This window comes from Lingula anatina, chromosome 2 (assembly GCF_051362555.1).
Source record: "Lingula anatina isolate TDL-2025a chromosome 2, LinAna3.0, whole genome shotgun sequence".
NCBI lineage: Eukaryota > Metazoa > Brachiopoda > Lingulata > Lingulida > Lingulidae > Lingula > Lingula anatina.
The window spans coordinates 21,235,695-21,260,252 of record NC_141768.1 but is presented as its reverse complement, the minus strand read 5'-3'; the positions used below and the strand labels follow the sequence as shown (position 1 = coordinate 21,260,252).

At 34.3% G+C, this 24,558-nt stretch overlaps 1 protein-coding gene across 2 annotated transcripts; it reads right to left on the bottom strand.

Moving 5' to 3' along the window:
• Positions 1 to 251: 251 nt before the first annotated feature.
• On the bottom strand, positions 252 to 24,558 carry LOC106156015 (uncharacterized). 2 transcript variants are annotated; one of them, XM_013531081.2, is made up of 12 exons: positions 24,370 to 24,558; positions 23,241 to 23,441; positions 22,497 to 22,591; positions 21,358 to 22,052; positions 21,064 to 21,169; positions 20,478 to 20,607; positions 19,543 to 19,582; positions 19,011 to 19,181; positions 16,284 to 16,370; positions 3,113 to 3,207; positions 2,451 to 2,681; positions 252 to 1,511 (listed from the first exon to the last, which is right to left on the bottom strand). In XM_013531081.2, the coding sequence occupies exons 1-12, from the start codon at positions 24,531 to 24,533 to the stop codon at positions 1,445 to 1,447; spliced, it is 2,082 nt and encodes a 693-aa protein (XP_013386535.2). In that variant the 5' UTR covers positions 24,534 to 24,558; the 3' UTR covers positions 252 to 1,444. The 2 variants fall into 2 exon arrangements, with proteins under 2 accessions (XP_013386535.2, XP_086860752.1); XM_087004626.1 differs by having other exon boundaries at positions 22,569 to 22,591.

Sequence of the window (24,558 nt, the reverse complement as noted above, 5' to 3'; positions counted from 1 at the left end):
ATTGCAAAGCAACCAATTTGAGGCTTTGTCTGTCAATAAACAAGTAAATCAAGCACCTCATTTGTTCCCATGTTGGGGTTTTTTCGACCAAGATTAGTTACAACTTAGCAAGACAAAGTATCTAAATATTTTGTGGCTTTTTTGGTTTCTTAGCTTGATATCAAAACAGTCAGTGACGTATCGTTTCTTTGTTCAAGAAATTCATTCTTAACCTGTCAGATTGACCAAAATATCTACGATGAACGCTGTGGTAAGGCCGCAAAATTCTTTATTAATGAAGAAAACTTCTTGTTATTACAAAGCACAAAAATGGTGTAAAGTTGTAAAAATAACCTGTAGCATAATTCTCATTAAATGCATAGTTCAGAAAAACCTGTATACGTATGGTTTTCTCTCGAAACGCATAAATCGTTTCTTAAATATTTATAATGATACTAATAATAGTACAAAAAAAGCCTTCAAAAGTTCAGACATTTAAAGACAAGGACGGATCAAACAATGGACAGATACCTAGTCAGAGTAAACAAATACACACTGGTTTAGATATAATTTCAGTGACTAAAATGATTCAAACAAAACAAAACTCCGTTTGGTACTGGTTACAATCAAGCAATCTATATGCAAATCTGCTTCTCGCATTCTACTGAGTATTTGCCCACAAACATATGTTGTTTGCAATATATTGAATATTCATCTTTTAATATCTTTAATTTATAGATAAACATGATTAATGCAGTTTTATACTCTAAAGCCCTTAAATGCCAAACGCTCGTTGACATTACCTTTTAAAAGGACACAATGCTGCATTGAACACTGTCAATCTGTGACAGAAAAAACTTTCTACATGGCTGGACGTATTTGTCAAAAAACCAGTGCTTTGTATGGTGTTTAAATTATGTAAATCAGAAAACACAGAACAAGCATGAAAACGAAATTTGCTATCATGCAATTTCTACCATGATCAAAATATGTGGCATCAGAAGAAAAATAATCAACGCTGCATAACAAATTTCAAAATAAAAAAACTTGCTTAATCTTATAACAAAATAAGGATGTATATATCTGTAATCTATAAACAGCAGTGCTTCCTTAATGAAGTGCTACATAGACATATCATTATATATTACATTATATATTTTGTTAAAGAACTAAAATCAATTACAATTTAATGATATATGATATATCCAAATAGATCCTACGGTCATAACTAACAGTGCATAAAACTGACTGTTTAAGAAATAAAAATAATACTTCTTGAATTGTCAAACCTGACTTTTGGTAGCAACTGATGCAAAGACCAAGAATCAAAGCATGAGGAAATAAAGTTGCAAAGTTGATATTTTTTGGTATTGGTTGGCAGAGTGATTTTTCCTTATTTATCTCCTCGGCTAAAAAATCTGGAGTACTCTTGATTTTTTTCTTTCTCTTGAACCAACTGGGAAAATCAGTCATCGGGTTTCATCCCAAGTCCACTGATCTTGCGACGCAATACATTTACCAGTCTCTCCATTCTGAAAAAATAAAAAAATGCCACAAAAATACTCACTGGGTAAATTAATGTTTTTTCAAACATTTGCTCCCTGAGGGAGCAAGGGAGACTAAATACTTTCACATTCAATGCAAAGTGTTTGCCTAAAATATAATATTTCCTTCCAAAATAGCAGTCCGTCTAAAGGGGACCAAGAGGCTGAGAGGGTTATGCAGCATTGAAGGACAAATCACATGTTGATCCCTCAGGCTCAGTTATTTTAATATTACCAACTGAAAAATGAGATAAATCGAAGCACATTAAGTTTTTTACGGCCCATATTCGGTAGCTTGCAGGTAAGGCAGCCATTCATCAGCACTATGAAAATATTGGTAAATACATCTAAACGTTAGTACACACAGAGGAGAAAGACTGTATTCAGCTTCACCGGAATGGCTGGTGCCATTAGTATGCATAAAACTTTTGTCTGTATTATATCCAATTGTAACATGCTAGCATCTGTGTCTGACTTCTACAATATCAACAAAGGCACCAATTTCTGCCCCAATATTCTGAGATGGGGTTTCATGTAGCAAAAAATGAGTCAAGTAATACCATACTAAATGGTGAAACTACTACAGGCCATTAATATCTGACCTGTTACTGATATACAGACTAACTTCTTTCAGAAAGTTGACACTGGCTATAATCAGTGACATAATTTCAATCAACCTGAAGTCAATTTATGTTTAAGTGAAGTCAATAAACCAAACAATATTATGGAGGCCTTTTGTAATTTGAATAAACAGAGAGATATTCCTCAGATCTTATGCTGCACAATAGACAAAGAACAATTATGGTTCAAGCCTAAATTTTAATAGATTAAAACTTTTTTTAATATCAACATTACACTTAGCACAAGAGGATTAGTCTGTTCAAGTACCAAAAAATTTCTAAAATAATAAAAATAAATTGAACATACTTTTCTGCATTTTCTTCAGCCTCTTTCTGTGCCATCCTGGATTTGTTTAGTTCGGCCATCGCTTGCTCTTTCTCCATCTGTACCCCTTTGAGGCGTGCCAACAGTTGGTTGCTATCTTTCTGCACCTTTTCGTATACAGCCTCTTTCTGCTTTAGTTGGACTTCGATGTTACCAAGGGTGTTGTTGAATTGATCGCGCATGTTAGCTTCTTGAGACAGCGACTTATGAAGGCTAAAAATAAGGAGAAAAATGCTGTTAATAAACGTCTGCCAAAAAGGTCAGCGATACAACACTTATAGAAGTACATGTACAGTGTACAGGACTGTGGCAGTTTTGTTATTCCAAATATCATTTACAAAAAAATATTTCAATATGGTTTTTCACATAACAATCAGTTTTCTTTTAATTTTCAGTCTTGCTGGAAAATATAACGAAACTGATCAGTTTGGTGGAAAAAATAATTTTTTTAAAAACATTGAAAAATACTTTTTGTCATTTTCTAAAATTTATATTTACTCTTTTAACCTTCTGAGTAAATGAGTAAACTTCTTAGTAAATGTGGATCTAATAATAATAATAATAATAATAATAATAATAATAATAATAATTCATAGTCAATTAATAATTTAGTTTGAGAGTTTGATAATCTTCACCATTATTACCTATAATAGACCCTGATGTTCTGCATTTCCTCTTCCATCTTTCTAGCCTTTGCCAGTGCCATGTCCCTCTCTTGCTGGGTCGCCAGAAGCTTTGCCTGGAAAGAAATAAAATAAAATTAAAGCATGCTTTCATTAAGTTATAACAATAAAACAAGTTATATTCAACTTTTTGAATTAAAACTACTTTTTTTAACTTCTATGTTTGAATTGCACAAAAAAATTTCAACATTCTAACAGAAATTGAATAGGCGTAAAACTTGTTGAAAAAAGTTTCAAAGAAGACAAATTGTAAATCTAATTATAATTTAATACATTCAGCAATGTCCTTTGTCTTTTGTAAATTTGCTATTGAAATTAAATTCCAATTGTTATGAAAATCTTAATAAATGACAAAATTGTTACATGACCATAGATCAGTTGAATTGGAGAGGGGTTGCCTTTTCATTATAAATACTACATCATTTTTGAATAAATAATAAAAAAACCCTCTGTATTAGCAGAAAATATTAATGAAAGACGACTGATATGAGAGATTTTGCCATATATTATAATTAAAAGAAAAATGTAAGATGGGGCACTGTAGTGGCATGGGTAAAGCCAGAGGATAGAGCTTCATTAGATTTTGTTGTAGGTAAGGACACTGATGTTACATTTCTCTATGGTCCTAAACCTCTCAGGTGAGCCGTAGACCCTTTGTTGTTCTCTTGAGGTGAAGATAAAAATAATGGGCAAAGTTATAACCAGACAGGCACTATAATAAAAGACTAAAACGGTGAAGGATATTTATGGCATTCATATGCCCACTTTAACAGTGGAGCGAAAGACTCCAAAATCCTCTTAAGGTATTGAAATTAAAAATTTGGGCTTGTATTGCAACTCAATCAACTGCTCCAACCAATTGATCTCCATTCCGAAAGTGGAATCCCTTTTAAGCTGCATCAAGATCCACCTATTGAGACAGTGAACAAGTTTGAAATTAAGCTTGGGCACAACTGTATGTATGACAAGGACTCTTCTGGAGGCAAAGTGGCCAGTTCCCTCAGTCAAAAACAGGGTCTCCCACACTCTTGTCAGCATGCAAATGCAAGTAATTCCCTGGATGGTAATCCTAAAGGTGCATAAAGCGGGATTTTCTCTCTGACTGGAGCCTGGTTAATACCCTTGAGGGTGTGCCGCTGAGCTTTAGTCAAAATACAGTGTGACAGCTTCTCCATTGTACCCTCCACTGGCACCAAAGAGGAGAACAAACAAACACTTGTTGAGGGAAAGCTATAGTTTCTCCCAATTCAGAGATTTTCTCTGCATTTTACAAAGGTATTGGGGCATGGTCTGATTATAAGGGGGGGCAATGGAGGTTTACGTGGGGATGGAATCGGAGGATTGGGTTGCTTACAGCAGTAGTGCATACACTGGGAAAGAGGGAAGAAAAGAGGGAAAGGCAGAGCACAGAGGCAATGAAACCTTGGTAAAAATAATCCATTCACAACAGTTGGGATGTGAAAAAAAATCAGCTGTTAAATTTTCATTAGTGGCTAATGGATTATGCATTCTGTGAGGAAAATGAGGTTATGGTGGCTTTAAGCTACATGTTATTTTCAAAAAGGGAGATGTTGCTATAACCACCAGCACTGTTGCTGTTTTCTTTCAAATCAAGGCAAACCATAAATGGTTTATCCATCAGATATACAATACATTTTGAGGACTGCATGTCACTGCACCTTCTTTACTTTTGTAAGAGATACTTATTGGACTAAAAAAATGTATACTAGAGTCAAAAATTCAAATGGAAGAAAGACATTTAAAAATATGAAAAATTCAAATTAAAAACCATGAGTTTCTTTCTTGAAAAGGGTAAAATCATACGTGAAAAAATTTTATGGGGAGCCAATGTTGACATTATGGATGATATGATGTCTGGGGTAGCACTAGCAATTTTTACTCACTTAGTCAAATCACTACTTTTTCATTGCTTTTTTTCACAAAATGGTTTAACTTTAAGTAAAACAAGTCCAATCAACCCTATTTTTTTTTAGCCAATTTTAGTCAGTTTTAGCATTTGGCTAAATTGGCAAGTGTTAGCGCTACCCCAGGATGTTTTTGCCAAATCAACTAAAAAACCAGGAAGAAAGGAAACAAATATGTACCTTTCTATACCAAATTTTACAAATAATTGGCTTTTGGAAAAAATGCAAAAGAATAAATATGCACTACACAAAACAACATAAAAAAACAAACCACGCCAGCATCAAATAAGCTTAAATGAACTTAAAAATCCATACCATCAAAACTTTATTCTGTTATCACCCACTAAATATCAAATGGATCAAAGTTTTAAAAAAAGGAGACTCATGTTTTATAATCATGAAGTATTTCACTGATACTTTTGAAATGTGCAAACATCGATTATACTGAAATATTCCATCATAATAAATATTAAAAGGTAGACACCATTGTTTTCTCACTCATCTTAATCAACAAATTTATGAATGGATGGAAATGAGAAACTGACCACATGTTTTAATTGGTTGACCCAATTGGACAAAATTCTCATTAATTTTCACCATTACTATTGGACTGTGCTTGTTCCTTATGTAACACATGAAGGGAACTTTTTACCATAGTCCACTACAAGGTTGCAAAGTTACCTCATTCTTTATTTATATCTGCACTGTCAACTCACTCGCCAATCGATATTTTAATTACACATGCTATTGTGCTATTTACTATATTGATTCATCTGTTGGACTATATTTGAGCATACATTAGTGTGCATGCAATGCAAAATTTGTATAAATTTACACACACTGTGAATAAACAGCGTAAGAGTTTTGCTCATTTCTCCTGCAGAGTTTGCCATCCGCAGTATGGTTCCTTCTCAGCAATTAAAACCTGTTGTGGGAGGATAAAGGCCTTAAATTCTCTGTTTGATAAGACTATTGAAGAGTTAATGAGGCAGAAAGTAGCACAATACAATCACCTGTTAGATACCAGCTTTATTCACAATGCCACACACTACATATAGCAAACAATAAATATTGGCAAAAGTGTTGACTTCTTCATTCACAGAGGCAATGTTCCAGTTTCCATCCAGAAGATCAGAAACCCAAGTTGGATGAGGCCGAGACAGATGGCCAAGCTGACGTCAGAATTTCGGTGATTCCTTTCCCGTATTATTTGCTTTTCATTAATAAATATCACAAGAGCACATAAATGGTTGAAATACATTAAAACAAACTTAGTCATGATATGCACACATGCACATATAGAGTATGCTTAAAAGGTATAATGATGTCCATTTGCCACAATCAAATATCAATGGTCAGTGGCGCCACGATGTCTGTAGCGGTCAGAAAAGAAATGGACACCATTATTGGTGTCATTGTGCTCACTTCAACCACTAGACATAGATATGGACCAACAATAATAGAGATCTGTAAAAACCCTGCAACTATACATGACAACGTGTAGTATCTGTTCTATTTGATTTCATGCCGTTCTCATGGCAATTTGCATGCCCGGCTGTAAGCTGGGGAATATACATGCTCGTCATGACAGGCAAGGGATTGACAGATTGAAGGGCCCGGCAAGGGAAACTGAGCAAAGCTCACACGAAGACTCAATTAAGCCCAATCAATAGTGCTAAACACTGTGTACACAGGGAGACTGGTGCCCCGTTACCTGACGATTGAGTCAACAAATAGCGAATGGAATTACAATGACATTAATGGCAGGGAACAATAGTCCTGATGCCTGTGTAGAAGTTATGAACAAAGTTAACAAAAGCCTTGTTTTACCAGTAGTGCTAAACTCTATCCCAGCTAGCCCACTTCAGGTGAAAGGGGACACAAAAGCAATTATAGCAGTACCCCCAACAAAAATAAAACCTTCAAAAGTCTCGAGTAGATGGTTAAATACTTTCTCTCTACTTGTGAGATTCCTAATATGGTGCGTCAATCAAATGACAATACGTCTATTTGAATCAGGATTCATCAGTTACCCGCTCACACATAGAAAGTGATTCAATTCCCTCCCTAAATACCCGACTTTTGGACAGAAAGCTGCCTGTACTGGGATTCAGCATTTTAATCAGCCCTAATGAAGCGTAGCCACATCTCAATACAAATACAGGATGTGCACTGGCCTGAATTGGGAAAAGGCTGAAATTTGATGATCAAATATTATAAAACACGACTTTATCTCCATAATTCAAATATTATCACTTTAGAGTGGAGTGTTTATCGTGGAGAGATTGATTCACCCAGGCAAATAATTTGAGTTGTTGGTAAAGAAAATTATGGCTGTTGATTGGATTAAAATAGCTGTTAGCCCTAGTTCAATATTTTGTAAGTTCACAAAAATATCGAGATGAAGAACAAGAGAGAGTACACAGTGGCTAATCCTGAGATATACAGACACACATGTTGAACTAGAGTGCCTTTAAAAACATTTGAAGTCAACTGTTCATATTGACCAGCCACGTTCAAGTATCAACATCTACAATGAAAGAATCTTGTAATGTTTTACTTAGATAGCATAATGGCTTGTTCATTTGTTTATTTATTTACTGGTGTTAAATATTAACTCAAATGCTCCCGTGTTACTCCAATGCAAGGGAGGACTATTCATAACTTGACTGAGGCTAACTCTATACACACCATTTCTTTAGGAATATCTATGCAAACCCACACACACATATATCTATATATTTAAAAAGTTACGCATTGCTTTCTTTTTCATCAAGCGGTTGCCAACATGAGATAAGGGTCCTACAGTTAAAATGTGGGGCGTGAGATATGAGTCATTCTTCATAGTTAGTAAAAGAAGTTTATCCTTTCAAAGAAAAAGATAATAAAAAAGTGAAAGAAAATAAATTTTATAAATGGTATTTCTGATTTCCACAAGCAACAATAACATCTTTCCCTTTTACAACTTTTTCCCCATAATCCTCTATTTTATGAAAATTCAAATGTATCATAATGAATAAAATCAAAGATAGAATGGCAAGAAATATATTATATCACCATCCTATTGATGTAAAAAGATTAATATGTCATTAAAATATCATGGAAAGCTCCACAAAGACATGATTGAACAGATACAATTTGAAATCATTAAGAAAAAATACAGAAACATGAAAAACTGCTGATGTCATTAACATTTTTTTTTACAAATAACAATTGTTTTCTTGGTACAAGATGAGATAACATTACACAAAAACAATGGTTTTAAGGACAGCACAATAAAAATACTGTTCAATACAAGGACATCAATGTTAGCCCATAAACTGTTTGCACGGATAATCTTATATGAACTCTTTAAGTTAGACTTGTATATCTCTAAATTTATCACACCACGCCACATTTCAAAGTTCAACCACACCGCCTCTAACCCAACTGCCCCCCTGTCAATCAGATGTCAGACAGCGATATCAAACAACCAATAAGCTTTCATCATAAACTCTTAAAAATCGCGAAAAAGGGGTCATTTTTGAGTGGACCTCTTTCAGATGGAGGCAAAAGTTGCAGTAAGCACCAGCTTAAGGTTCTGAAGTTCTACAAGTTAATAATATGCAAAGGATCTCATTTATATTCCTGACAAGTTTTGTTATTGACACAGCCTCGGCCATGTAATAACTGTTTATCTCCCCTAATCCTTCTCAGGTCCTCTCTGTACAGGTGGAATCTATATTACCGCAAGGTCCGCCTAGGCGACAATGGATTGCGCATGTTATTACTTTATCACAGTGACAAAGTTCAATATTCAAGAACGCCAGCAAGATGGGGGACGGGAGAAAAACCTGAACCCTCAGCATTGTATATTCTTCATGGTGCTTTAACATAACTGGATGTTGTTTTAGGAGTAAGACCAATGCCATCTTCATTCACAAATGTTATCAATGTGAAAATATTTCCCCAGCACTTCAACAAGCCTTAGTCAACTTTTCGATAGGCAGTTTAAACAAATGAACGGTTAATATGTGTGCTGGCAAGATTCCTGCACAAATTTGTTCATGCGGAGGGATCAGCCCCTATCAACAGCGATAACATGCAGTTGTCCTATTTGCACTGATAACAGAAATAAATTCACACCACAAGCCTACTAGAGCAAAGTTTATCAGGCTTCCTGTTTCGAAGTGCTACTATCATAAACTGAATGACGTACAATGTCCACCCTAAATTCCAGCTACCATGACAAAACTGTACGAAATCGGGAGTAAAACGGAAAAGGCAGTATTATCTTATCATACTGTGAGTAATGGCAAACAAATAAATGAAACTTCTGTGCAATTTACATTTCCCCTTGTACGATGACATTTAATTTGATTCCTATTATTTTTGTGACAAATTATTGTGGTTAATAGGCTTAAACTTTTTGTTTGTCATCTTGGCAGCTATGGGCTTAACATCCCTTTTTATAATTTATAGGCTGTATTCATTATCTGCTAAACATAGATCTGAGATACTCATTACACAGTCAGCTTTTCATAATCCCAATTTCACTGATTTCTTTGCATTCTGATTTATTAATAGAAGCCTGCAACTATCCGCAAATATTGGGGAAGAAAACCTGTTACAACAAAAGCGGGCAAAACCTGTGAATTTATGGTGGCATGAAGACACCACTGCCACCTGGTGGTATAAAAAACTGCCTCTTGTTAACAGACTGTTTCACTGTGTACATGTCACCATGAGTCAACATTGACAGAGAAAAGCCTCCTTAATGTGCCAAATAGTAGTCCTACAAAATGAGTCAATTTGCACACCACACAACAAATACATGATAAATGTTCTATCAAAGCCAGATATTAATTATTAAACACAATGTCACATAAAGGGGCTCCAAAAAAGAACAGGTGCCTGCCAGAAAACAAAAGTCCAGCCACCCCTAGGGTATTTTTAATCTCAGCAATAAGAACTTTCAATATAAGTTCTAAACCATGTTATTTTCATGTATCTTTATTGGTTTTTGAACAATGAGGATGCTAATAGAAAGATGTGTGTGTGTGGGGGGGGGAGGGGTGTGTGTGTGTGTGTGTGTGTGTGTGTGAGAGAGAGAGAGAGAGAGAGAGAGAGAGAGAGAGATACTGACTACTGGTTATTGTCAGCCCAATACATTTTATTGACATTGCATCAAATAAATCTTTATGGCTGTGCATGAAAAAAAATAAAATAAAAAACCTCAGTCAAGTTATGGTTAAAAAGTTTTTCACATTCAAACCAAAGAAATCACAAATCTAAAATGAGAGGCCAATTCATTGTCTTATAGTGGAGAAACTCTATACATCACCCCTGAGCCAAGTGACCCTTCCCTTCTGCAAATTTGACACCAGGTTTGGCTCTGAAGGTTTCCCCTTCCACGTTCTTTACCCATAAGAATTTTAATTGGTGGCAAAACTATTTACCTACCCTGAGAACAATGAGATTCTTCTGGGGTACATTGTAGGGCCATGTTGTTTGTTAGGAACAAATATAATTTGAGATTACATGCTATTCCCTAATGTTAACTAAATGACAAGGTGGAGGCTTCCAACAGGAAATGGGATGTCTGGTGGCCATTGAATTTCCTTTTTTTTCCACGGTTCATTTTCTAAAGGCAGTCACCATATTGAAATCTAAAGACAGAAACACATTCTTTTCCGAAATTGGTGAGATACATTTCATCAGCTTGAGGTGAGCTGCACTGAGGAGGATGGCAACCACCAAAAAGAAGACCAGGCTAGATGATAAGGTAAGATTATACTTAATTCTAAAATATAGAATTTGATGCTGGTTAGTAATAGTCCTATCTGCTACCTAGACACAACATTATCTCTATCAGTTATGGTCCTTAATTTATAGAATATAAAGAGGCAAGAAGCAAGGGTATCAAAAATATTCATATATCTGTAATAAATCAATTTGTAGTTTTTGCTTTTTAGAAAAAAATACCATTAAAATTTACCAAAAAAATAATATATGGTACATAAAAATATTATGACAACCATCCTATAAAAAATAAAAATAAGTGATCTCACATGAAGTTTACATATAAGCAAGGTTTTAAAAGGCAAAACGAAATTTTCTGTTGTTGAAACTCTATCACAAAATGAAAAAGAAAAAAATGTGTAGAAGATACAAAAAAAAGGTCTATTCATACACATTTATTTTAAAAAAGAAATAGTCTGAAATTAAAATTAGTTTCAAATATACATACTGTGTTTCTGATTTCCAGTATGCAGATTTTCAACATTTTACCTTGCTTGCAAATAAAATCAAATCTAAAAACATTTTTGAGGCACTGGTTTAGTTTGAGGATTGAATTGTTTTCATGGCATATTTACATTTTACCATTTTTCAGTCAAAAATGCTCATCTGCTGTGTATATACTGTAACCTGGGTTATTCTATCATCGCTAAAATTATAATTTATTATTAATTAATAATTTAAATACATATTTTATGGAAGTTAATATGCAAGTTGATATAAGTCAACAACCAGGATATTTTGTTGAAGATGTGTTATCATTTCATTTGCCTTTTTTCTATGAATACAAAAATAATTCATTAAAAAAATACTTATACTGATATAAAACAATCGACCTATCTTAAAACTTGATATAGTTGTGCTGGTAGCAACATACAAGTCAGACAAGGTCCAAATGGGAATGGAACTGCATCAAAAATTTGTCATAAGACAAACTGATCAATATAGAATTAGAAAGTTTGATTACACATAGAAGTGTGTTTGAGCAGAGCGAGATCACAATGACACCCTACTGTATTTCGTCTTTTAATTACTGGCTATGTATGCTGGTTATCTAGTGCCTTGTTTTTGGCTCCTTTTCATTTAAAGTACAAACTTGTCTGAACTGGACTTGACCTAGAAGGCATGAACCAGTGACTTGTTAAGCATGTAAATGGAAGGTAAATATCAGAGGCCAAGCCATCATTTCTCCACACTTCATAAAAACAAAACCCACACAGAAGATCAGAAAACCTCCAGTCCAATCGTGTTCACTTGATTACACCTTCCACAGCCAACAAAGCTCTAGAGCTCTTGATTAAACCTTAGATTAAGGAGATGTAGGCGTGGAAACAAAGGATTTCATTATCTATTCATTTCAAGCAGAAGCCTAATATTTACAGAATGCTTTCTGATATTGAAAAACATTTCAAGAATGCTGCATCTCAAACAGTTTTCTATTTCTATCTATTTCAATGTCACTGTATACTGTTATTTTTTCATAATTGATATGTAATTGCTGACCACAATGCCCTTGTGACGTTTCTAAATGCTGCCAGAGCTATCTACAGCCATTGCCAGGGACAACTGCAGAAACCTTCGGCATCAAGCAGGTGTGATACATGATCAAAGACATAAATGTTATCCCATAAGAAATTGGACATCTTTGCGGAAACTTTGAAACCAGAGCCATTTTGCCTTTCTTTACTGTGGTATTGCAATGGAATTCAACTGAGACCCAATCAATCAGACTTGTGTGTACATAAATTCAGTAATAAAACCCCCTTTTTTCTACAGTACCACTGGAATGTGCCTGCCCTTTCTTCCTTTGGAAACAAGTAGCCTTCATAATTCAAAAACTTGAATTCTAGTTGAAAGATAGTTATAAAAAAATCAGCTCAAAATTTCACTTTGCCATACACTTTTGGGTGTCCTTACCATGGCCTGAGCAAATGATTAATAGTTTTTAAGCAGAAAAAATTTGTAAAATTAAAAAGCATAAATTACAGAGAGACTGTAGTAGGGCAATAAACCTGTCTCTTTCTGTATGCTCAACTGCCTGTATTAGGTCATAACTCACACAAAACATGTCCTGTGAAAACGTTCACTTGAATAAAAAATGGATCATTGTCTCCAATGTCTCCAATGAAATCATTATCACAAGGAACTCCTGCTCCATATCTGTTATACAGGTAGACATCATATCTTACCATGTAGCTTTTCAAACATGCTTCCTGAAAACTTAAAATAGGTTGTAAAAATGGAAATCATTTCTAAGCATTTTTAAACATCTTATCTTTAATTTGTTGCTTACATATGAATATACTGAATGTGATGTCGACATCATGAAATGTGCTATAAAGAGGGGTGTGAATGGGTAAAGACAAAATGGTCATTAAAATCAGAGAATCTTACATGAAATCATGTGCATCGAAGTGACTGAGTGGGACTAAAATCGCCTAAAATTAGAAAATTCCCTGTTGAACAGCATGTAGGGAAGAGTCAAATCCTCAGAAACCAGGGTACCATCTAATATACTACATGCCCTTGTATGCTGTGCAATATAATGCTTATGGATGGCCTTTATGTAAGGAGCAAACTGCATTGCAACTTTGAAGCATGAATAGGGAATTGCCCAAAACTGTATTATGCTAGAAGTTCATAAGATGAAGACTCATGCCTAAACATCTAATAATCTTTAATAATGTCATTATTCCTTATGGAAACAAACTGTAATGCAAAAGTCAAGTTGCTAGCATACTCACCCTAGTGATACTATCTTGCTGACAAATTGTGAATATATCATACTTAAGACATTATATTTCAACCCTTTGGGGTAAATAAGATTCAGATTGTGCTAAAATAACAATTTTTATCACATCAAATATGTTCTTGCAGACTAAAGATAATAACACTGATAAACAGGTGTTTGGACATCGTGTCAGCAGCAATGATATTATCCACATTTTGACAGTTTTGACTTATGGATGGGTATCATTGTAAAGTTACGAGTTAAAATGTCAAATTTCTTTTCTGGATTGCACCGTAAAGGTCTGCAGCCAACTTTTTCAAAGGCAGGTGGAACTTTTTCCCATATTGTAATAGAATCTACATCTATTCAGAGTGATCCTTTTCCAGAGCAAAAGGATGGTTCCTTCAGAGTTTTTAAAGATGTATTGGCCTATTCCAGGATATAAAACAACAATGTTAATCTAAAGGAATTAACGGCATGAAATTTTGCCATCTTGAAATTATTTTTTTCTCTTCAGTGTTGTTGCTACTTTAAACTGCACTTTCACATGTTGTGCGAAACCAATTTTACCCTAACTAAAAAGGCACTTAGTTTAACACCAAGAGAGCAAGGTAGTGAACTAATTCTGTGGGGAACCATCTGCCTCTTCTGCAAAAACCTTCCTCCAGTTACCAATTGTTCTCTTTAGAAATATATTTTAGTCTTGCCCTACATGGAAGCTCTTGTCTAATAGAAATATTTTCACAAACATCAACTCCAACAAATGGAATATTTTCAAAAAGATGCCCCGTGTCAAGTTAAAATCGTGTTGGAATGCTATCATCAGCAAAAACCTATTGCATGCTAAAGTTGGTCACAACAAATCTTTATTATTGCTCTTGTCTAACCTTACTTTGGATCCTCTGCAGTGAAAAAATTGCTTAGTCCTTGGATTAAAGATCCATTTTAAAAATGATTTGTAAGGAGTTTTTCAGCGTAATCTAAAAAATAAATTCACGACAATGAAAGGTTCGTTTCCAGTTTTGTGATCAATGACAGAAAAAAAATCCAGGTGTTACCCCTTCACTTTGCATTTTGACTTAACAAACACAAGGGTTGTTCATATGAATTTAGGGTGAAGAACAACATATGTATGGATCAGTGCTTTCATACAATATTGCCAGCATAGTGCGACACAACACGCTCCTGTGGGTGCAAAGCTGCTGAAGTCAATGGATCCATATGCTAAAGTGCAGGGTATAGAATCATGAACTTGTGACAGCCAGATCTGGGCTCACACAAGTACAAAAGTTCACCTCCTGTAGCTAGAAAGTCAATCTGCCCAAAAAAAAAAAAAAAAAATCACATTCATCAAATTGTCATTTATTTAGTGACTGAAGGAAATGAGGTATTTGGCCAAAACATGAATACATGCAAGAGTGAACTTGTATGATTACTCCAACCTGACACTGCTTCCAGATTCAAGATTTTAGTAAGAAATCCTAACAATATGATGCTTAAATTTTTCACTTGAAAGCAAGAGATCACTAAGGCTAACAATGACCACACAGTGCATCTAGATCAACTTCACTTTGGCATAAAGCTTACAATCTGAATATCTTATTTTGTGTAAGAGGCACTATTTAGAAAGTTCATTTGGAAAGCTGGAATGGAGGCATGTTCATAAATCTTATCAAAGCAATGCAGAGTAAGTGTGTAGATTTTATCTGTTGGCAACTGATTTAGTAAAAACTCTGAATAATTGGTAAATATGGACACAACTAAACTATTCATAGATTTCTTTCATTATCTTGAATACCAATGTCTAAATATCAATAGTAATTTGTCATATTTAGACACATGGGAGACTTTTTACAAATTGTAAGGGGATATTGCTTTATTAGAATGTATGTTTTGGAACTGCAAAGGATTCATCCCTCAAAAATAAAAGAGATAAATAAACTTTGAAAAGAATTCTGAATATTATATTTGTTTGTAAATGCATATTTTATGAGGGGAAATTGATTCTAAATTCATGTTCACATCATTTAAGAAGAATAGAAGACCAGAAGCAATAAAATGTGTTAGGAGGCATTTTTCATTCAAGTTTAACAGTAGTATTGAAGAATATTAATGAAGACCAGAAGACAGAATACTTAAAAGATGTAAATATATTCTAACTACCATAAACATGATGCAAATTAGGCCAGAACTGTTGGTTGGTCTTCAACTTGTATGGTTTATCAGTTGGGAAACTGCCTGATATGATCCCAATGGTAAAATACCTATGGGCTAACATTATAAAAATATGAGGGTGCATAAAACATATAATGGCCAGACAGTACCTTGCAATTTGAATCCAATTATGTTGAGATGTGAATTTGATTTGTCAATGAGGTCAAAATGACAGACTTTTTAGTGTACACTTTTTGCTGTACACTGTACACAACTTGCATGCTTTAAAATGTCTCTTTTGCTTAGTGTTAGCACTGATAAATTTTGCAGAAGCGATATGATAAGTTATAAACACCAGAAAGAACGATTTATTCCAAGGTACCAACAGGGAGTTCCCTGATACCATGTCACAGGGGAGGATGTTAAGAATGTTAAATGTTACTTGGAAAGATATATAATGAAAATAAAGTAAATTGGTGACCTGTCTGTTCATTGTAAAGCTACTGCTTCTTCAATGAAGAAAGGTAGCCTGGAAAAGTCTTACCTTAATTGCCTGTTCTTTTTCATGTTGGGGGGAGTATTTGCTGCCATTTCTTTGGAGTTTAATCAGTTCTTGTTCAAGTTTCTTGCACTGAAAAAGTCATATATTTCTTTAGAAATATAAAATGCTACAATACATAGATTGAACACATTAAGATGGTATACTTCAAAAATAATTACTACTGCAATATACACCATTCTACATGGAGTGAAAAGCATTTTAGAAACTGGACACATTTCATATATGAACTTCCAAGATTATTACAACAACAATGAAAAGATACTACTATAACAGCAAATAATATGATTCTTTAAATATTAAAGTATTTTTCGTTTATTTTTATCATAATTAAACAAATTATTAAGTTGCAGTGTAAAACTTGTTAAGGTAATATAATGAACAAAATGTCTGTCCTACAAAAAATTTTTTGCTATTTTGCTTGAATCTTGGAAAACAATGGACAATATAATCAATTCTTACTATCGGAGTATAAAAATATGGTTTATCTACAAAATTTAACTAACTAAAGTGCATAAAGTGACTGGGAGAGAAACTTTCAAAATCTAAAATGGCTGCCACCTCCATCAAGCATTGGGTAATGGCAGACGCCAAGCTGGCGTCATTATTGAGGCCCTTAGGCATGTAAAAATAACAGCAACTGTTGTTACCTGCCAGTCACTAGAAAAAAGCCACAAAGAAAACCCATCATGTCAAAGGGAAATAGAAAAATGAGCCGGGTTTTTTCATACAATACAGTCCCCAATGTAGGTCAGGCCATTCTGGAGCACACACCAATATGCCTCTCTAGGAGGTAATTTCCAGTATTGCAATTTAACTACTCAATTTTGAAATGAAATTCTACTTACCACAGTAATTTGTGGAACAGGTCAGAAAAATTCCAGGATTCTGACAATCGATATTCTGACGGTTGGCAACAACATGTGCCTTGCATATCTAACTTGCTGAATCGATTTCTAGGCGACCTAATGTTCTTCGTGATTTAGATATAGAGCATTTATAGCTCCGGAAATGTAGTGTAAAATCTGATACAATATAAGTACATTTATTTTTTAGGGTTTTTTGTTTATTCCTAGCAAACATCCCCATATTATCTATCCTTTGATGAAGTTTGCGAGCAAACATCACTTTCTTGTATCCGCTTTATTTGTAGCCGTCGCTTTGCTGACTAATGCTATTGATACGTTTTGAAAACACTGAATTCCTCTTGCGCACAAAGGCGCAGTGTCTTTTCTTCTCAGCTAAATATTACAAAATTTGGAGGATCAAAAAGGTTATATTGACTTAGCTATGCAAATATGGACAAGATATAGCAAGTAGCGAGCTGTGAAATTGCCATGAAAAACCAAAGCGAGCAATTCTGGACAAAACTATTACTGGTGGGACATGATGGTATGGGGCCAGTAAATAAATCAATGTGGATGCAAATAAACTGGTCTCAAAAGAACAACAATATTCTCATGCAAGGAAAATTAAAGGTTAGAGACCTCCAGCAGTTTTAATTGGGATCAGCTGCTATGGAATACATATTTATTTGATCACGGTCCATTTTACAAGAAACTTCACAAACTGAACAGCCCTTCATCTGACTTGTCAATGCCAGACTGGCCTTTGATGTTTGTGAAATTTCAATTATAGACATGAATTAGGTTTTTATGCTGTTCGGTGAATAAGGATCACTGCCTAGTTATGACAAAGTAGATTGTCAGTTCTCACCTAACGCGGGCTTGTATAGAAATGTAGGCACCAATGCTCACACTCGAATACCAAAGCAAATACCATGTGAATGATGATTACAAGTTTGGAAAAAAATTAGGACCACGTCTGGAGCCAGACAATCAAAATGTTTTGTAGCAGGAGAATCTTATGTCAAAAGTCAGCTAATTTCTGCTCAGGAAAGTTTACTCTTTGACAGTTAACGCAATTGCCAGCAAACACTGTTGACATGTGCCAATCACATCACGTCAGAAGGGACACAAGCGGAGGGTGTTGGCACTATGCAATAAAATTCTGATTTCCATTCCTGCAACATGCACCTGGCTAATTTTATTCATATGTACAATGAAGAAGAATATTTGAAAAAGAAGCAAAACCTATGTTTATAAGTTTATTAATTTTTTTTTATTTATTTGTGTAACTGATGAGTAACTTTTTAGTAAAAAAAAACTTGCATATTTATCCTAATATTTCCAGTGTCAGCTTAGAAATTTATTTCATTTTCAGTACCTTTTATCAAATATACGTAAGCAGGATGCATGCTATGCTTAAAGATTTATACTGTTTGCAATTCACTTTGATTGCCAATTAGACAATGGGGATTTTGCTCTTAAAATCAGATCAATTTATATTCATAATTTTACTATGTATTCATTTGATAAATTGATGCGGCCCTAACCCACCAAATAATGTTCTTGTTTCCAGTGTTAGCAATGATATAGTTTGAAAACTACAATTTTATAATTTAGTACTACATTAATTTAACAACTTTAAAGTGTCATATTAAAATGTTTTTATTATGTTTTGTTTTGAAATCCCACTGAAACGTAATAAGGGCAGAAAAGAACCAAGATAACCCCTACCAAAAAAATTAAATATACCTGAAAGATAAAAGGTTTTTATAAATAAGAAACACTGAAACAACCTGTAAAAATGTGTAAAGGACCTGCCACTTCAACTTATTACTTGCACATTTCCCTCTGAAGCACAACAAACCTTTGCCAATAAAGCATCTCTCTCTTCCAGGATTGCCTTCATTTCTTCCATTGTGATTTCTTTTCTTCTTGCTTTTGTCCCACTGATTTTGTCTTTAATCAGATGTCCATGTTTTCCAATTTGTATTGGAGATTCAGCCTGGTTAAGTTTGGACAGCAAACTAGGAACATCCTGAAGATATCAAAGAATCTATGCATTTAATTTTATTGTTGCAATTTTTGACATGTTTATATTTACAGAAAAATTGCCTGAACATTGGGATTTATATTTTACTAAAATATATTTCAAACAACTCATTTAAATTATACAAAACTACTTAAAAGAGAAAAATAATCTTATGTGAATCACTAATCTTTATTCTTTGACTTATGACAAAGGTATATTTATTACTTAAAATTTAAAAAGTATCAAAAAATTTCAAGACAACAAAAAATGACAGAAATTTTGATAAAAAATGTCTATATTATCATTACTGCAGCCATTCTTCTTAAAACAACTATGATGTTATCATTGCAGGTGCCAGTGATCTTACCACATCCTCTTCATCTGATTGTTCAGTCCCAGAGTCAACACTACAAACAAAGAAACCAGGTTGAGTGACTCTCTAGTCTGAGGGTCCAGTCATTTTACTGGACCTAACTGTTCTATACTGTTGACCACAATCTGTGATATGATTTCCATAATCTCTTTACATGCATACCAAACATACCTGACGTAAACTATATCTGGGTAAAAGTGCCAAAAACAAATATTTTCTATTAAATTGAATGACTTGACCATGAGGAATTTTTCACATAGCATAGAAATGAATATGTTTGCTATGGATTCTTAAGATATAATTTAGTTTCTATTGAAATCAATTACGTTACCACTTGAATTGATCAAATGACAGAAAATAAAATGATTTTGATATCAATGCTGTGTAACTTACAGCATCAGTTTCCAAACTGCAAAATTTCATGAATCTTACAGTTTGTGTCTGATAAGCAAAAATAATTCAAATAAAAGAAACATGCACATGTTAGATACTATAATGTATTATGTTTTTTTTTGTGAACCTTACTTCATTCAGTTAACTGTATTAACACACATATTCAGAATTGCAACACTTACAGTAACTTTAAGCTCAATGTGAATAAATCCAGGCCTTTTTATTACTTGTCTATACCATTTGACCAAGGACCAGGATAATTTCAGGCTTATTATTACCACTGCCACAAAAGGTAGTTAATTTTTTTCATCAGTAGTTGGCTTATCTGTGTGTTGATATGGTAGTGGACAAGATATTTCTAAAATTTTTCACAATTTTCAATGAAATTTTCTGGATTATAAAGCAATGATCACATTTTCAACTGAACATGGACATAATATCTTAAAAGAATTTTTATTGCCTTCTTTCTTGGCAGGGGTTTTCACTCTTGGTGAACATTTAAATTACACATAAAAACCTGAAACTTTTTTTCTAACCTAGCCAAGCTTTGGTTCATTTGTTTCCATCTTTCTATGGCTTCATCACGCTCCTCATTGGCCAACCTCAGCCTCATCATTACTGATGCATCTCTCTCCTTTTGTGCCCTGTACAACTCTTCCACTAATGCTGAAATAAAATAGAAATTAAATTGAAAATTTCTGACTGTCCTCCTATTGTTTTCTTGTCTTGAAGAAAATATGTTCATCTTATGGTCAAACAAGAATCAGATTGTATACAAAGACATTCAGTAATTCAACAACTAAAAGATTTTGTACATGTCATTAAATGCAGGAAATTTGACAAGGAAAAAAACTAATTTATGCATCAATCAATTTTTAAATAATCAAGTACAATAAAATAAAAGGAAACATTACCTTTAAAAATTCAAGAGCATTTCCACATTGATTTGTGCAGTGTGCAAAATAGTCGAAGTAATTCAATGTTCGACTATTTTCAGAAATATGTCATTATCTATTTACTTTCACCATAATTTAGCTAAAATTGCATTAGATTACTTGTTCTCAGTAACTATTTATTCAAATCAAAATTTATCTGTCACAACAAAGTATTTCAACTCCTCACCTGTTGCTCTTGCCCCCAAATCTGCTTCTGATTCTGTTGCCTTAGCTTTCATGGCAATTTTGATTGACTCAAGTTCTTTTTCTGTTTCTGACAGTTTGTCAGAAAGCTGCCAAATTAATAGCATTAATTATTTTCATCTAATACAACAATCTATCATGTTTTATCTAAATGTTTACAATTAATATCTCTGACATAAAGATAAAATAACTCATTTACATTTATATGCAATATATGCTCGTATGAAATAAACCTTTAAACTATATCATTTAGCCATAATAATGTTTTTAAAAATACCTTCTTATTCAAGTCTTTAGCAGCATCTAATTCTGAGAGCAGGAGAGAAACCTGACGACTCTGATCCAAGTATCTACTCTTATCATCCACAGGCACTGAAATATAACTGCCATCACCAGCAACAGGACTATCTTGACCAACAGTGACATCATGTGGCAAACCAATCACGGTGTGGTTTTTGTGGGGTGGTCTCTTCTTTGCGTTTCCCTCTGCATGTGGATCGCTGTGCCTTCTGACCCCCAAGTTACCAGCCACTGGTGGTGAACCCCCACTTACTGGGACACTCAGTGTAGCATCATGGCCAACATCCTGTGGCTGACGTTGTGATTGACCTGATTTCTGGGTTTGACCTTCACCCTGTGGATGACCTTGACCCTGATGTTCACTTGCAATTTGACCTTCATGGCGCCCAGGTGTGGATTGAGCAGCAGGGGGAGAAAAGACACTAGAGTATGGGGGCTGCATGTGAGGGGATGGTGCATAAATCACTGGAGGGGGTGGTGCATATGGAAAAGGTGGATAGTATCCCATGGGTGGAAGAACAGGACCACCATAACCTCCCTGTGGCATGGATGAGAAGCCAGGAAAAGTCTGAGACATGTGCATATGACGAGCACTGTGCTGTTCATCTTCAGATGGGGTCTCAGTTCCACTCCACGATCTTCTGTGGTGCTTCTTGCTATGTCTTGATGGATCTACAAGTAGTGTATGAGCAGACTGAGATACATTCTATTATCATTATTAATACTGTAAGAGCATGTATTTATTTATGTATTAGTTCTTTTCTGTGATTACATGATATAAAAATCACAACAGGATAAACATTTTATTAGAGAAAATACATATGGAAGCAAATGCTCTGCTTGAAGGGCAATGTTTTAAAAACTCACAGTTTTTATTCACTTTCCTACATCAGTTGTAGGCCAACTGGTATGAAAGACTGACAAATGGTCACTTTTCAATTACAATAAAATGAGGAAACTGTGTTTTACCAGCATCAAAAGAAATACTAGTTTCAATGGACCAATATTTCAAAGCTCATAGCGATTTTGAAATAATGTTACCTTTATGTTTTCAGTTGGGTCTAAAATCTAAAACAAAGTGAGAATCCTGCTTTGGAATGAGAGTTTCATACCTACCTTTCCCACTTTTTGGCCTCTTTTTAGTTTTACTACGACCATGAGGCTTTTCTGGTGGGTCTGTTTCCGTACCTGAATCATTTTCTTTTGAGTTCCTGAAGAAATAATCATCAAATTATGTTATACAGCATCGGATGAGGTTACTTTGTCCATATTTACAGAAGTTCAGAACAATCACTCTGAATAATGTCTTTTATGTTGTCGAAATGTTCTAACTGGAATAAACTGGTTACTTAAGATCCTCCTAATCTTCATTATATTAAGTTGTAAAATAATCTAATGGTTTAATTTCAATCTAAGACGGTACTATACATGTAGTAATGTTAGGTCAGTAAATTATATGTATTATATTCATTAAGCAAAAATGCCCCAAGTTGGCAAAACTGAAATTTCAAATCGAGGGAAACACATTTTTAACACCATAACTGTTGTAACTGCAATACATAAATAAAATTGATGACATACATTTGTATAAGTTTCAATATCTTAAACAATGAAATCTCACTTATATACAGCTACTATTGTTTTACCTTTAACAAAAGCAATGAATTACATAACAAGAGGTAGAGTATGACCAAGTCTTATTTTCTTGCATGTTATTGTTATTTAACATTTCTCACTGTAAGCTAATGTTGTATATCTTATTAACTACACTGCCATAATTGGATACATTTAAATGTTTGAACTGGCACATTTTTCTATAAAGCATTTGTCAATACTCAGTGCATTTATTATTATGTATACCTCTGTGCTTTTGTTTCTTCTTCCTTGACCCATTCATCTATGACTGGAGATTTTGTAGGGGAGCTTTTCCTTCTTGCTCTGGGCAGTCTCTCATGGAGCTCATCATTCACACTTTGGTCTGGGTACATGTTAACCAGCTGAGCCTCCAGTTTCTGTTCAGCTGCTCTCCTTAGTGCAGTCTCTTTACTAAGAAGTTCATCTCTATAACAGAATTACAAAAGAATACACTGTCTTATATTTGTAAGAAAACAACCAAAATTTAAGTAGGCAATTAGGACGTGACTATCATAATATTGGTTGGCACAAATATTTCTGAAGTTGTGCAATTACCCTGAAAATCATTGAAATTATTGAGCAATATACTGCAGTTATTCAGTACGTCCCCAAACTTATACATGCAAGTCTAAGATTTTTTTCTGTTACTTTCTAATTTTAGTTATCCAGTTTTGTTACCCAACTTTTTTCAGTGATCACCCCTGAAGTAGCCATAACTTTCATTATATTTGAATAAACTTGTAAAAACAAAATCATTAACGATAGAGTAAATTATTACCCAATTATAATAAGATAATCTATTTGAAAGGAAATAATCTGATCAAACTAACCACTTAACAGCACGGAATGCAAGCGTTAGCACTCCTATTGACAATTTTAATATCTACGCTTTGCCAGCTATAGAAATCGTTATGTTAGGTATGAATTTCGTGCTAACCACTAAGGTGCACATCATAGTAAATGAATGACCCGTAAATGAAAGACTTTTTTAAATGAAAGAGTTTGGCCCTCCTTTGGAGAGGTTCAATAGTCCGAAGGTTCATTGGTCCGAATGTTCACTATAGAACCTTCGGACCAATGAACCCTTGATTAAAAAATCGATGAAAATGTTACCACTTTTCGGACCAATGAACCTTCGGACCAATGAACCTTCGGACTATCGAGACGCCCCCACTAATTAGTACAGAAATCTGCAGTATGACTTGTATAAATGCAGAAGGAAAGAATGATTTCACTGAAGTGAATCACGCGTGATTTCGACTGGACTCGAATAAAGTCAAAACTGACAAAAGAAGCATTTGTGTTAGAGTGCTTTATTTAACTATTTAACAGGCGATTTAGGATGCAATCTTACTTTTCGTCCACCGAATCTCGGAGTTTGCTGAATTTTGAGCGTGCTCCATCAATCGCAGACCGAAGTTTATATACCAAGGCTTGATCTTGGTCAGGTAATTTGGACAAATCATCAAAACTTTGGTCTAGGCGGCGGTGGTAGTTTTGATCTCCACCGGCCGCCATATTGAAATATTTGTAAACAACAGAT